At 45.6% G+C, this 12,769-nt stretch overlaps 2 protein-coding genes across 2 annotated transcripts; one reads left to right on the top strand and one right to left on the bottom strand.

Moving 5' to 3' along the window:
- The first annotated feature begins 5,636 nt into the window (after positions 1-5,636).
- Positions 5,637-7,860, top strand: LOC127306473 (RNA exonuclease 4). The gene is made up of 7 exons (XM_051337109.2): positions 5,637-5,845; positions 6,065-6,216; positions 6,298-6,428; positions 6,558-6,727; positions 6,963-7,172; positions 7,259-7,339; positions 7,432-7,860. The coding sequence occupies exons 1-7, from the start codon at positions 5,811-5,813 to the stop codon at positions 7,658-7,660; spliced, it is 1,008 nt and encodes a 335-aa protein (XP_051193069.1). The 5' UTR covers positions 5,637-5,810; the 3' UTR covers positions 7,661-7,860.
- Positions 7,861-7,920: 60 nt separating this feature from the next.
- Positions 7,921-10,513, bottom strand: LOC127306474 (uncharacterized). The gene is made up of 2 exons (XM_051337110.2): positions 9,774-10,513; positions 7,921-8,364 (listed from the first exon to the last, which is right to left on the bottom strand). Exons 1-2 carry the CDS (start codon positions 10,372-10,374, stop codon positions 8,045-8,047), a joined length of 921 nt encoding a protein of 306 aa, XP_051193070.1. The 5' UTR covers positions 10,375-10,513; the 3' UTR covers positions 7,921-8,044.
- Between the last annotated feature and the right edge of the window lie 2,256 nt (positions 10,514-12,769).

The following is a 12,769-nucleotide window of genomic DNA, read 5'->3' on the forward strand; positions in this document are numbered from 1 at the left end:
GCGTCTGATTAATGTTGCATGCAAATTAATTGTAAGCGTAGATTAGATGAAATGAGCAATCTTAAGAAACTGATGATGTTGGTAGCCAGAGGTAGATTATCTTTGCTGCAGTTAGTGGGATTTTTCTTTATAAGAAGTACATATATGCATATCATATTAATTTTGTAAGGATGACGATGAAATAGACAACCTAGATGCCAAGAGGCTTATACATGCTTTAATAATTCTCCGAGAGGGAATTTCTTGCCGTTTATTGCATCCACACAGATCGTATGGACAAGGTTGCCTTTGGTAGATTACTATTATGATGTGTTTGGTTGCAATGAATTGGGCTCTGAATTGGGGAATCTAGAATTGAGGGCCCAGTTCTGCTGTTTGGATGTGCTAGATATTGGTGTGGGGAATTGCTGCCCAATTCTAAGCGCAGGCCCGTGCGAGGCAACTTATGCCGTGCCCCAATTCAGAGCTCCCGACCTCCGTATTCCCTCTGAATCGAGCGACGGGCTCGTCTCTCCCGAAAAAGAACGACGCGCTCCTTCGTTCGCCCTCCTCCGCGCACCTTCGAATCGCCGGCCGCCAGGTACATCGCCGCCCCATCTCTCCCTCCGTCACCACTCCGGCCGCCCTCCTCCGCCCCTCCCATCCCTCTCCCCCTTGGTCCCCTTCCCCCTGGCTGCCCACTGCTCGGGCGACCCGAACCCTAGGTAGCTCCCGTCGTCGGCCGTCGGTGGTAGAGAGGCGGCGGGAAGTGGACTCGGGCGGACGAGAGGCGGCCTCCCCTCGCGCGGACGCGCGCCGGCCTCCCCTCGCGCGGACTCGCGCGGACGCGCTGCGGCCATCCCTCGCGCGCCGGCCTCCCCTCGCGCGGACTCGGGCGGACGCGCGCCGGCCTGCCCTGTGTGCACGAGCGAGGGCTTCCCCTGTGTGGACGAGCGAGGGCGCCTCCCCTTGCGCGGACGCGCGGCGGCCTGCCCTGTGTGGACGAGGTCCGTTCCTCCCCTGTGTTGTATGTACTGACAACAATTTTATTTCGATTTTTGCTGAACTTGAGGAGAACAAGTGCTGAGACCAATTCGTGTTGCGACCAAGAATTGGTTCATTACATTTGTGAAGAGAACAAACAAAAAAAAAAGAAAAAGAATAATTCTCACAAAGATGTATTTTGAGGTGTCTATGGTTGCATTAGCATATGCTAGTACTCAGAGGTCACCGAGGGACCTAGGTGACTTCGATGAATTGTTTGACACATAATGTATCCACTTTGTGCTATTTGTGAGACGTAATGTATCCACTTTGTGCTATTTGTGAGACATAATGTATCCACTTTCTACTATTTGTAAGCATAATTGTCCACTTTGTGCTATTTGTGCTATTTTCATTCATATTACAGAGGTTATATTGTTCAAAGTCAAAAATACTCTCAATTCCACACATGTGACATCCAAACAGGATTTGTTATTCCATTGAAATCTGAATTCTGTAGCTGAATACCACGCTCATCCAAACGCTCTTTGTGGTATTCCATTGAATTGGTTGATTTGGTTTTCCATTGCCAATTCAATTCAGAGCTCAATTCATTGCAACCAAACACAGCATTAGCCTCGTTTGATTGGACCGCCACGCTTTGTTTCCTTTTACTCCATCAGTTGCGAGAAAACTTGTCACAACTTTGCCTAGGTACAAATGTAACATTTAATATATATAGGGACATTTGTACCTATGCAAAGATGTTACAAGTCTTTTTTTTAAAGGAAGTATTAGTCTATTTTCCTTTGAGAGAAATAAATTATGTCTTGAAAGGCTCAGCGTGTCTGACTTAGACATATCAAAACCATGCAACTTAAATTTAGCACCACCCTAAACATGTGTCTTGGTTAAGCATATATGCATATGATGGGAGAAACACCTACTCTTGCAGTAAGTGTACTCCCTCCGTTGTGAATTAGTCTGCATTCTAAGCCTAAAATTTATTCTAAAATACTCTACATTCTATCTTGTACTAGTCAACAAGAATAAGGAAAACGAAGTGTTCCTCTTTATCTATTAGATGTCACTATTTCCAATGTAGCTTGGATTGAATGTTTACCAATTTAAGTAATAAATGCACTACTAATTTATCTGATTTTTTCTAGAATGTAACGGAGGGAGTATTGTTTTTGTATAGGAGTAGTAAGTTTGAATGCAATTAGCTTTGCCAAATAAGGTGCTCATTTTCTGGCGGCTACTTTTGCACAACCTTATAAATTAGTTCAACAAGGCAAAATTTAACAACAACTATGCCTAATTTGAGATGCTAACGGCTGTGGTCCATGTTAGGCCTTGAAAGCTCGCAAATTGGATTTATAATATGATCATCTGGGACGTGCTACTAGTATTTATCTATCTCGTCTCCATTCTTTAAACGAGATGTCTAATCATATTTCTACTGACTTTGCAAGTCATCAAGCCATAAAACTCGCTACACCCACAGTTTCTTTTAAAGAGAAGACATTCAGACGTCTTTGCCGATACGAGATGCTTATGCAACTAGATGACCCGGTGCGCCCCGGCGCAGAGTCAAAAGCGAGATGAAACTGTTACCATAAGTTTTAATCGGTTAAGAAGTAGTGTTTTTTTCTTTAAAAGTCGGCTAAGTAGTGTTATTTTCTTCAATAAAAATACAACAGTATCATCACTAATAAGTAAAGAACAAATGTCTATGGTTAAATAAGGTTCCTTCAATAATAAAAATACACCTGTTGGGCCTCGCGCAAAGGCAAAAGCAGCAATGAGCTCCAATGCATGGAGAGGTTTCTTCCATGGTATCAGTCACGGAACCTAATTACAGGTAAGTCGAACCAAACACAGGCCGTAATCAAGTTACATAATCATGAACCAAACACAGGTCGTAATCAAGTTACATAATCATGAACCAAACACGTTCTTAGCATCCAGATACATGGTGACCATCTCACTAACACCTTAATGCACCCTTCTTAAAATACATATGCACGGTGACCATCTGCATTATCATCTTATTGCAAGTTGGATATGAAACCACTGAACACTAAATGATACATAGCCCAAATACAACTTTAGAAATGAAACAAATTATATATTTATAGTCAAGCTCCTGCTTTTTTAGAGAACCTTTTTTTTTACATAACTGTAATTCCAATAACCCAAGGCCCGGCTGCATCGCTAGCCACCACAACTGAGATAGTCGGCAAGTTATTATGATAATGCAACTACTTCAAAGTGCGCATATCAGGAACTCGAAGCTCAGCTCCTAAGTGCGCACATCGGGAACTGGGAATCAGTAGTTTCAATTTGAACATGGAGCATTTCCCAGCTCACCAGTTTTCATGCCGTGGAGACGGGCTTCCGTTTTATTTGCACAATCCCTGCTTGATGTTTGATGAGAAAAAGCATACATGAATCTGAAAAACGGTTTTGAAACTAAAACTGAAAAAAGATACAGGATTGGCCAATTGGACCTTACGGAGGACAAGTATATAAAAAATAGAATAATATATAATTTTCCATTTAAACTAAATCACTTGTACAAAAAAAATGAAGAAACCATAACATGAAGTTATTACTTCACTTAATTTAATTAACTCTAATGCTTATAACCGATGCACCATGACGTCCAAAAGAGAAAGGGCAGGCTGCAAAATTTCAGAGAAACCAAACTGAGATCTTAAATTCCAATCACATGGTCAGAAAGGCACATAATTGCAGTCAACTACTTGTATAGGAAAAGTAAGGAAATGCCATTATACATGTCAGGACACATTATATTTAGTCGCGTTTCTGTGTAATTAGCCCTCTTTTTTGAAGGTATTTTCCTTCATACATTCATACATCAGTAGCGACTTCATGTTTAAGCTAAAAACAGAAGAAGCGTCACATACCTCAGGAGCAATGTAATTTTCCATGCCACAGTTGTGTGAAGAGGCCTACTCCCTGGAATTCCCAAAAATTAAGAACTCTCAGTCAACACAGTAAAATATAAGTAGGCATTGTCAGCAAATGGAATCTCTTTATCACGTTTCTAGGAAAAAGTCCGAAACTGAAACTTTTAAGTTCCCATGTGAATCAAGAAGCAGGTTTTCAGGCTACAAAAGCAGATTAGAATTGTCAAGCATGAGAAAATGCAATTAGAGAATGAGAGAAAAGAAAGTGACGCATGCATCTCTTATCCAGAACGGACCTTCAGACCTCTATGATAGACTCCTTTGGTATGGCAATAATCATTGGCGTCAATAAGGTGCTTGACGTACTTCCTAGCTTCATTGTCTGGTTGCCAATGAATTCTTCAGTACTGTGCATTTCTGCACAAATATTCTTTCTCCATTAACAAGGAACAGAAACAATTGAAAAGCACATGTGGCACTTCTTTTAACACAATATGATGATTTTCTCCATTGGATGAGAGTTAACTTTTCTATAAAAATGTTCTTTCCACCATTCAAACATGAACACAAACAGTTGCAGGGCATATGTGACACTCTTTTTAACATAGCATAATGGCCACCTAAAAATAAAATAGAGGGGCAGAAATTACTGCCGGTACCAACAACAATGTCTGGTTGCTTATCTCCTTCGTGTGTTTACCACTTTACCCCAACCAGACCCGCTGCTAGATGCAAGGAAAAGGCACATCGATGTAAACCAAAAAAATCTGTTGAGCCAGCGACTCCACAGGCGCCGCCGCCCCTCCTCCGGGACCCTCTCCTGCAGCGCTTCCTCTCGTCTACCACGGCGGCCGTCCCGTCCGGCCCCGTCTGCTCGCTGCTCAAATGCGCCGGCGAGCTCTCGGAAAACGACGAGCGATGGTGGCGCCTCCGGCAGGAGGATGCGCGTGGCGGCCGCCGGCGATGGGGCATTCGCTCGCCTCCACCCTCTTCCAGCCTGGGAGTGCACTCTCCGGCCTCACATGGGGCTAGAGCAGGGGAGAGAGGTCGTCCCTGGGGGACACGGATCCGGTGACATGCCCATGGCATGTCACCGATGAACAGTGCGGTGACATGCACTATGGGTCGTTGGATCAAAAACGAGCGGACCAGATTAAGTACTGTAGCGCGTCAATGTGGCCGTTCCTGTAGCAGGTACGCTGTAGCGTACGTACTGTAGCATATACACTGTAGCACGTGCACTGTAGCATAGTCCTATTCATGTTCATCTGTCCATCGAGTTTGGATCCAACGGCCAAAAACTAGGTGCATGTCACAGTTACTGTTCATTGGTGACATGCCCATGGCATGTCACCGGATCTCAATCCGTCCCTGGGAGGAGAGACGGGACTGGGGACGAGAGGAGGGGGCGTGAATTGGGGACCCCGGAGGGGAGAGCGATCTACCTTTTCACCAGCCCCAGAAAGATGGCGACCAAACAAGCGGGCGTGGATGCCTCTCACCACCGGCCCCCGCACGTAGTTGGGCCCACCCGTCATCGACTCTTTTGGAAGCTCAACAAGTGAGAAAAGCCTTTACAGATCCAACGGTTGGAGTGAAAAGCGGGGCAGAGTTTTTACTGTAGCACTGCCAATGGACGAACGCGATGAAATCCCCCCCTCAGACCCCCTGGCTGGCCGAGTTGCCCAGGCTCCTTTCTAGGAGTAATGTGTCACGGATATGCTAATGCGGCCTTAGAGAAAACTGGACGCATGTTCTCGGCATGGAGCAGTGACAGTGTAAGGGCTTTTTCTAGTGGAGGTTCTATCTCTCGTGGACACTGCCTATAAATAGGCTCACCCATACCGCTCATCCTCGCCAACCTCGAGATTTGAGAGATCTTGATCGATCTGCAGGAATCTCAGGAGTGCGATGGACATCAGAAGGGAGTCTGCCGAGACCTTGAGGTACTAGCATTCTTGTGCCACATTAACATATTTGCATACTTTTAGATCATCAATCGACTTGAAAAAGAGATGAATAAAATGCTTCAGTTAGATCTCTTGTCCTAGCTTCGTTTCAATAAATAAAAATCTCTTGTGCTGGCCCATTCCAAATTATAGTAGGGGAGGCTAGAATGCTAGGTGATATATGAAGCTAAATCATATGCATGTCCCCATCACCAGGAACAAATGCTCAGCGTGCTTCAGGCAGTACAACAAGATGGAGCACCTGGTGGAGCACATGAAGGTGTCGTACCACTCCGTCCATGAGCCCAAGTGCGGCGCGTGTCGGAAGCACTGCCGCTCCTTCGAGTCGCTCAGGGAGCACCTCATCGGTAAGCACTGCAACTTAAACGCTGCACAGATCGATGGCACCAAAGGACAACTCTGATGATCTCTCTCTTTTGGCAATGAAGGGCCGTTGCCCAAGGTGGAGTGTGCGCGCGTCTTCAGCGTCCGCGGCTGCAGCATCTGCCTCAACATCTTCGACAGCCAGACCGCCGCCAGATATCACCGCTCCGCCTGCCAGTACTCCCGTGCTGCTCCGGTAGTGCTTCCCGCTCCGTTCAATCAACTTCTTCTTAACTGAATGAATGCTAGAGCTCCAGGACAGTAAAGTGCCGAGCGACAAACTAAGGTTCTGATGTTTCTTTTCTCGTGTGGCCTTGTATCTCAGATGCCGAAGAGCGGCGCAGGTGGACGTGCGGTTGCCATGGCCTGCAAGATGGTCGGAGGAGGAAGCGACGGATCGGTAGACCTCTGTGCGAGAGTGTGCCTTATTGGAGATGATGAGACCGTTATCTTCCAGACCTATGTGAAGCCTATGGCGCCTGTCACTAACTACAGGTAGTTGACTCTAACTACCTTGGACTGGATTCTGCTTAGCTACTGGTCTTTGTCAATGGCATTTAAAATTGATGATAAAGCTACTGGTTTGGTTTTTTTTCCTTCTCTTGATGGATCATCAAAACACGGATGCTAATAGCAACCGGTCTAGCAGAAAACATATTGCTTGGACTAGGCAAGAAATGAAAGACATGAATTGACTGTTTTCTGGAAAAAAAATGATTCATTTGTTCAGGTATGAAGTCACAGGAATAAGGCCAGAGTATCTGAGGGATGCCATGCCACTGAAGCTTGTGCAGAGGAGGATACAGGACATCCTCTGCAACGGAGAGCCACTGTGGAAGATACGGCCGAGGAGCTACGGAAGGGCAAGGATCCTTGTTGGCCATGGCGTGGAACAGGACCTTGAGCGCCTAGGGCTGGATTACCCCACATTCATGATCAGGTATATATCTTAGCTTTATGAGCATGGTTCAGGAGCTACAGTGGCTTCTACTATCTTCTTGACACAATTTATCTCTGGGTATGCAGGGACACTGCAAAGTACCCACCACTGATGAAAACCAGCAAGCTGAGCAACACCCTCAAGTACCTTACACAAGCATATCTTGGGTATGTAACTTGCTACCTGGGCTACACCATCTCTCTGCAACCTTTGGTCTTCTGCAAAATGCTGAAGAATTGTCCACCTATCCCATTGGCAGGTATGATGTCCACACTGGCATTCAAGATCCATACGAGGACTGCGTAGCAGCAATGAGGCTATATATCAGGATGAGAACACAAGCTCACCCGAGAGATTACGCCTCCGGTTCAGGGGAGGTGCAGAATAACTACCCGGCCTGGAGGCAGAGAGAGCTGGAGAGGATGAGCCCAGAAGAACTCATGGCACTTTCAGCATCAGACTACTACTGCTGGTGCCTGGACCCTTAAATTGATGAGCTAAAGAGAACAAGGCAGGACCGACTGACGTTGGTTTTGTCATACTCCATCCATAGTAATAATGATTACGTATGTCTAATTATCTTTGGGCTTATGTATGGCTGGGTTGAGTATAGCATCGGTGATTTAGAGTGGTACGATTCATATTTAACAGCAATGATATATATATGGCAAGAGGATTTCCACTTTGATTTATGTATCTGGAGAATGACAAAATCAGAGCAATAACTATACACAGAGACAGAGGCAGATAAACAGGCCTATAACATCACACATATAATGAATGTACATTTTGTACAGATTGTCAGACTATCTCAGCGCTAAGGATACATCGTACCTGTGCGAATCAGTCTCTTGAAATGCGTTACATTTGAGTCATTTAACTTTGGGAACTGTTTTAGCATCTGCCTGTTGGTTTAGCCGCTTGACGTCCTTCTCCTTGGACTGACTCCTGTTTAGCTTGATGAACTCCAGACATTGCCGAATTATAGTCAGCACAGTGAAATGTGTCGCAAAGTCGTTCTTTATCATAGGAGGGTGGCGAAGATTGGGCCCATTGTTGCTCCAGGTGTAGTTCTCAATGAAGTATACACAGTCTGTTCTGGCCCTGAACGAAACCTCTCTTAGAAGCTCTTCAGCTTGCCGTACTGATCGCATAGCCTTCTTAAAAGTCAATACAATTATCAAATTAAGCCCTGTTTAAAACAGTTGAGGTAACAGTTAGATTCATCCCTGGTTAACAGATGTTCAGTAAAAATTGGTCAGGTGCAAGACTTTCTGTAGACGTGAAACAAACAAAAAACAAAAATCTCAATGTTCTTTTCAATACCAAACCTAACATGGCAACTTTGGATTTAAAGTATGTATATAGAATTAAGTATACATCTGTTCCAAATTATAAGACGTTTTGGAGAGAGCAGATTTGGTGCACTCAGGTGCCAGTGCTCCTGATTTTTTTAGTATTTAAAAATAATATTTGTGTGTTTCAAAAAATTATAAATTTTATTTCACAAATACATACACATGTTCTGAATACACGTGTAAATATTTGGTAGAAATTGCGTTGTATTTTGAGCTAAGTAAAAATAACAAATTTGTAGGGATGGAAACTTTAGATTTTTGTCAGAAATTTGTCTTTTTCGTATAGCTCAAAATACAACATATTCTCATCCGAAATTTACACCGCACCTTCGAAATGTTTATATATATGTACGGATTTAATTTCAGATGTTTTGGAATTACAGAAATATGTTTTTTAAATACTGGTGCTCATGTGCCAAAGAGACTTTTCGGTTTTGGAGGCCATTTTAGAGTACCAAAACATCTTATAATTTGGGACAGAGGTAATAGCATTTAGCAGAGCCTTGGTGTTCATAGATTAGTAAAAGGTGTATCATTAAATAGTCAGTCTTCTGATCACCACCAAAGTTCATATCTAAAATCGTCATGATACATACAAGAAAAGGCAAAAAAAATAATCCAAAAACTCTGATAAAAGAAAGCAACCCATGACAAACAATTTTATGGCATCATCAGATAGAGGATACTACTCCTATGTTATATATCTTGCAGGTTAACAATAGCCGTATCATGTCAGATTCTTGATAAAAAAAGGTACCATGTCATGGGAAATTAATGATGTTTCTTCATATATGTAGTAACAATTAAATGGTGTTATGTTGCTCAGTTTTTTCTATCCAGCTTTGATCATCTCTTAGTTTTAACAACTCGAAGTTTTTTTTTATCCAGAGACGTATGCCATTCATATCAATGTTGTGAATCCAGCTTTGATCGTCTCTTAGCCTTAACAACTCGAAAAAAAAAACTCCAGAGATGTATCTCATTCATGTCCATGTTTTCATTAAAAATTTAGCAGTACATAGCATAAAAATATACTGGGGGAGGGGGGTCAGTTGGATTGGAAATTTGTCATTTCTTGTGGAGAAACAGCAGGAAAAACCTATCACCTAGCGTTCTGTCATTTGGATCTATGGACTGAATACTGCTATTTTATAGGTTGGGCTGCAGGGTGGTTTCACGGCCCAATATACAAATAGTGCGAGAAACAGGCCACACGAGAAGATCTTAGCAGAAGCCGACTGACCTTTGGCCCTGACGGCGGCGGAGATCTCCGGCAGGCGCTTGACGGCCGCGTTCCGCTCCTTGCTGGGCGCGTCGCAGCGCAGCACCAGCACCACGCACTCCGGGCTCCCTTCGCCGATGGCCGCGGTGATGTCGTCCCTCGTCAGCCTGGCGGCCTCGGGGAGCGGCGGCGCGTCCAGCAGCTCCACCGCCGCCTCCTCCGCGCCCATCTCGCCGTCCGTCCCGCCGACCACCGCCTTGACCCTCAGCCGCTTCCTGGTGCCGTCGGACCCGCCGCCCGGCGGCGACGCCTCCGCGCGCAGCAGCAGCGGGCCCTCCTCGCCCGCGAGCGCGCGGCACGCCGTGTTCACCAGCGAGCTCTTCCCGTGGGCCCGGAACCCGGTGATCAGCACGGACGGCGCCGGGGCGTCGTGGTCGTCGGCGCTGTCGTCGTTGCCGTCCTCGTCGCTGGGGGCGAGGGCGGAGACGGCGTCGCGGATGTCCCGGCGCAGGGAGGATACGGCGTCATCCCGCAGGAGGCGCGTCGCCGCAACGATCGCCAATGCGCCGGCGGCCGCCGTGGCGGCGACCTTGAGGAGGAGGGGCAGCCGCTGTGCGGGCATTCGGCGGGAGAAGTGGGAGGCGAGGGGCCTCTTCACTATAAGAGAATTTTACGAGGGGCTGTGTTTGGTAGAAACCATGCATCTGTTTTACGATCAGCGCTACAGTGTTCCATAAACGGCACACATGGTATGTAGCTTTGCCTCTTTGGGCAAGGTTTCGAAGAATAAAAGTTTCTCCTTCGTGAAGCATTAAAGCAGCATCACGAGCAAGATTGGAGCACAAGCTATGGTCTTTAGGGTCATGTGTACATGATTAGAGTAGACACTAAGTACAGGTTAAGACCATCTCTGAGCTGAGCAGATGCTGATAATGGAAAAACCACATTGCCAATAATGCAGGACGGCTGCTAATCTTGGTTTAAGATAGAATAACAATTGATCGCAATGCAGTTTTGTCCACAATGCTTATAGTGGAGCAATGAGCATATATCACTGAATTCGTACTGAGTTTAGCATCGCACTATTAATTGGTACGAGGAGGAGACACAGGAGTGAAGGATGGATTTCCCTCGGTGGGTTCTTTGCTTTGCTTCTTTTCCCCGAGATCTTCCGCAGCATTTAGCCCAGCTAAAGACACGAAAAGGATCAAATGTGGTGGGTACTGCTTCTCCTTTCCACGGCTCCACTGCTCGTTTACTTCGTTTGTAGATGCACGGATACACTCTTGGTTCCCCTGCTCTTCTACATGTGTGCTTGAGGTGCTCTACCGCTAGGAAGAAGCGGCTGCTGGAAATCCTTTGCTCACAAGCAAAAATTATACCAGACTCCCTCCATCCCAAATTCCCGATGTATATCGCGACATTGATTTTCGTGCCTTACAAGTTTGACCACTAATTTGATCAGTGATAGTAGTACATATAATACTAGCACTATGCCCGCGCGTTGCTGCGAAGCAGAAAAAACAATTATTAACTTATAAAAATAGAAAACAATGCATCTGCAATATGCTCTCGCATGGTTAACACACCTTGTAATAAAAAAAACTACCATTTTTTGTTCAAACTGGATATGGTTGTCGGAAAATTTTCATTAATCTTCTCCTTCCTATAGGTGGGTTGAGGGCTTGATACCTGATTAATAAGCTAGAAACACGATAAGAGCAACTCCAAACGAGGTACCAAATCTCTCAGTCGTCAAGTTATCAAGTGAGTCCCAAGCACCAGATGTCACTCACTTATTTTACGTTTACTCCAACCATCGTACCAAAATCCCACTGTTCTGCACAACATGTCTGCAACAGAATTTCGCGACAAAACAACAATCAACATGCACACAAATATTCTGAAAAATGGATATTCAATGGTCTATAAAGTTCGACTTCAGTATGACCATTAATAATCTAACAACGCTATGGCAGGGGACATGCCCCTTGTTTGTCAGTGACAACAACCCCGCGCATTTCGAAGTGCAAACCACTGACAGATTCACAAGGCCTACTACCAGTACCTGGTAAGGCATGGTGGACTGCTGCAGTTAGACCATGAGTTCTTGAACGGCAACTCGCAGCATGCGCTGGTGAGGCAGTACAACAACACCGTGAGCAAGTTATCGACCAAACATTCAGAGTAACTTGTAGCAGTATATGGTAGCTAGAACACTCGCGCTGTTCAATATGAGTCCTTAGCATGTACATATTAGTGATACACACACACAAAAAAAGACCTAAGTTAGGATGTTCGGATACTGTTTTGCTAAAATTATTTAAGTTGTTAAAGGCTCATTCCAAGTGAAAACATAGTAATAGTTTCTGCATTGTATGGTTACTTGAACCAATAAGATTGCCAGCCAGGTTGAGGCCAACGCATTTTCTGAACAACCCTATCCTAAATAAGCTATTCAGTGTGCATAAATTCAATCAGCATGCTAAATCATGCAAAAGAGGAGCTACTGAAGTCTGAAACCAACTGTTGGCTAACGTACATCTGCAAAATCATGCAAAAGAGGAGCTACCGAAGTCTGAAACCAACTGTGGGCTGACGTACATCTCTTCTCCTTACTGGATGGGCAGAGACCCGATTTGCGTATGTACCTGGCGGAGAGTGTGGCCGGCCGGCGCGGCGCTCGGAGGTGAACCTGTGAAGATCGGTCAGCAAGAGAGTGTGGCCGGGCGGCAGTCGGATGAGATCATGGGGAGGTCGTGGCCGCGAGCATGGCTGGCCGTGGGGTCGCGTGTGGTAGGAAGCCGGGGCGGTGCGCTGTGACAGACGAACGGCGACTGGATCTCGCCGTCAGGGTGGTGGTCGCTCCGCTCCAGGCGGTGCGCACGGGTAGCAGTGACGGCCGGCAGCGGGCGGCGCACGGAGCTCGGCCCAGGCGGTTCCCCTTTTCTCGTACCAGAAGTTCTAGTACCAGAAGTTGATTTTTCCAAGTATTGAGGGGCTAAATGCAAAATAAA

This window comes from Lolium perenne, chromosome 6 (genome assembly GCF_019359855.2).
Source record: "Lolium perenne isolate Kyuss_39 chromosome 6, Kyuss_2.0, whole genome shotgun sequence".
NCBI classification, from domain to species: Eukaryota; Viridiplantae; Streptophyta; class Magnoliopsida; order Poales; family Poaceae; genus Lolium; species Lolium perenne.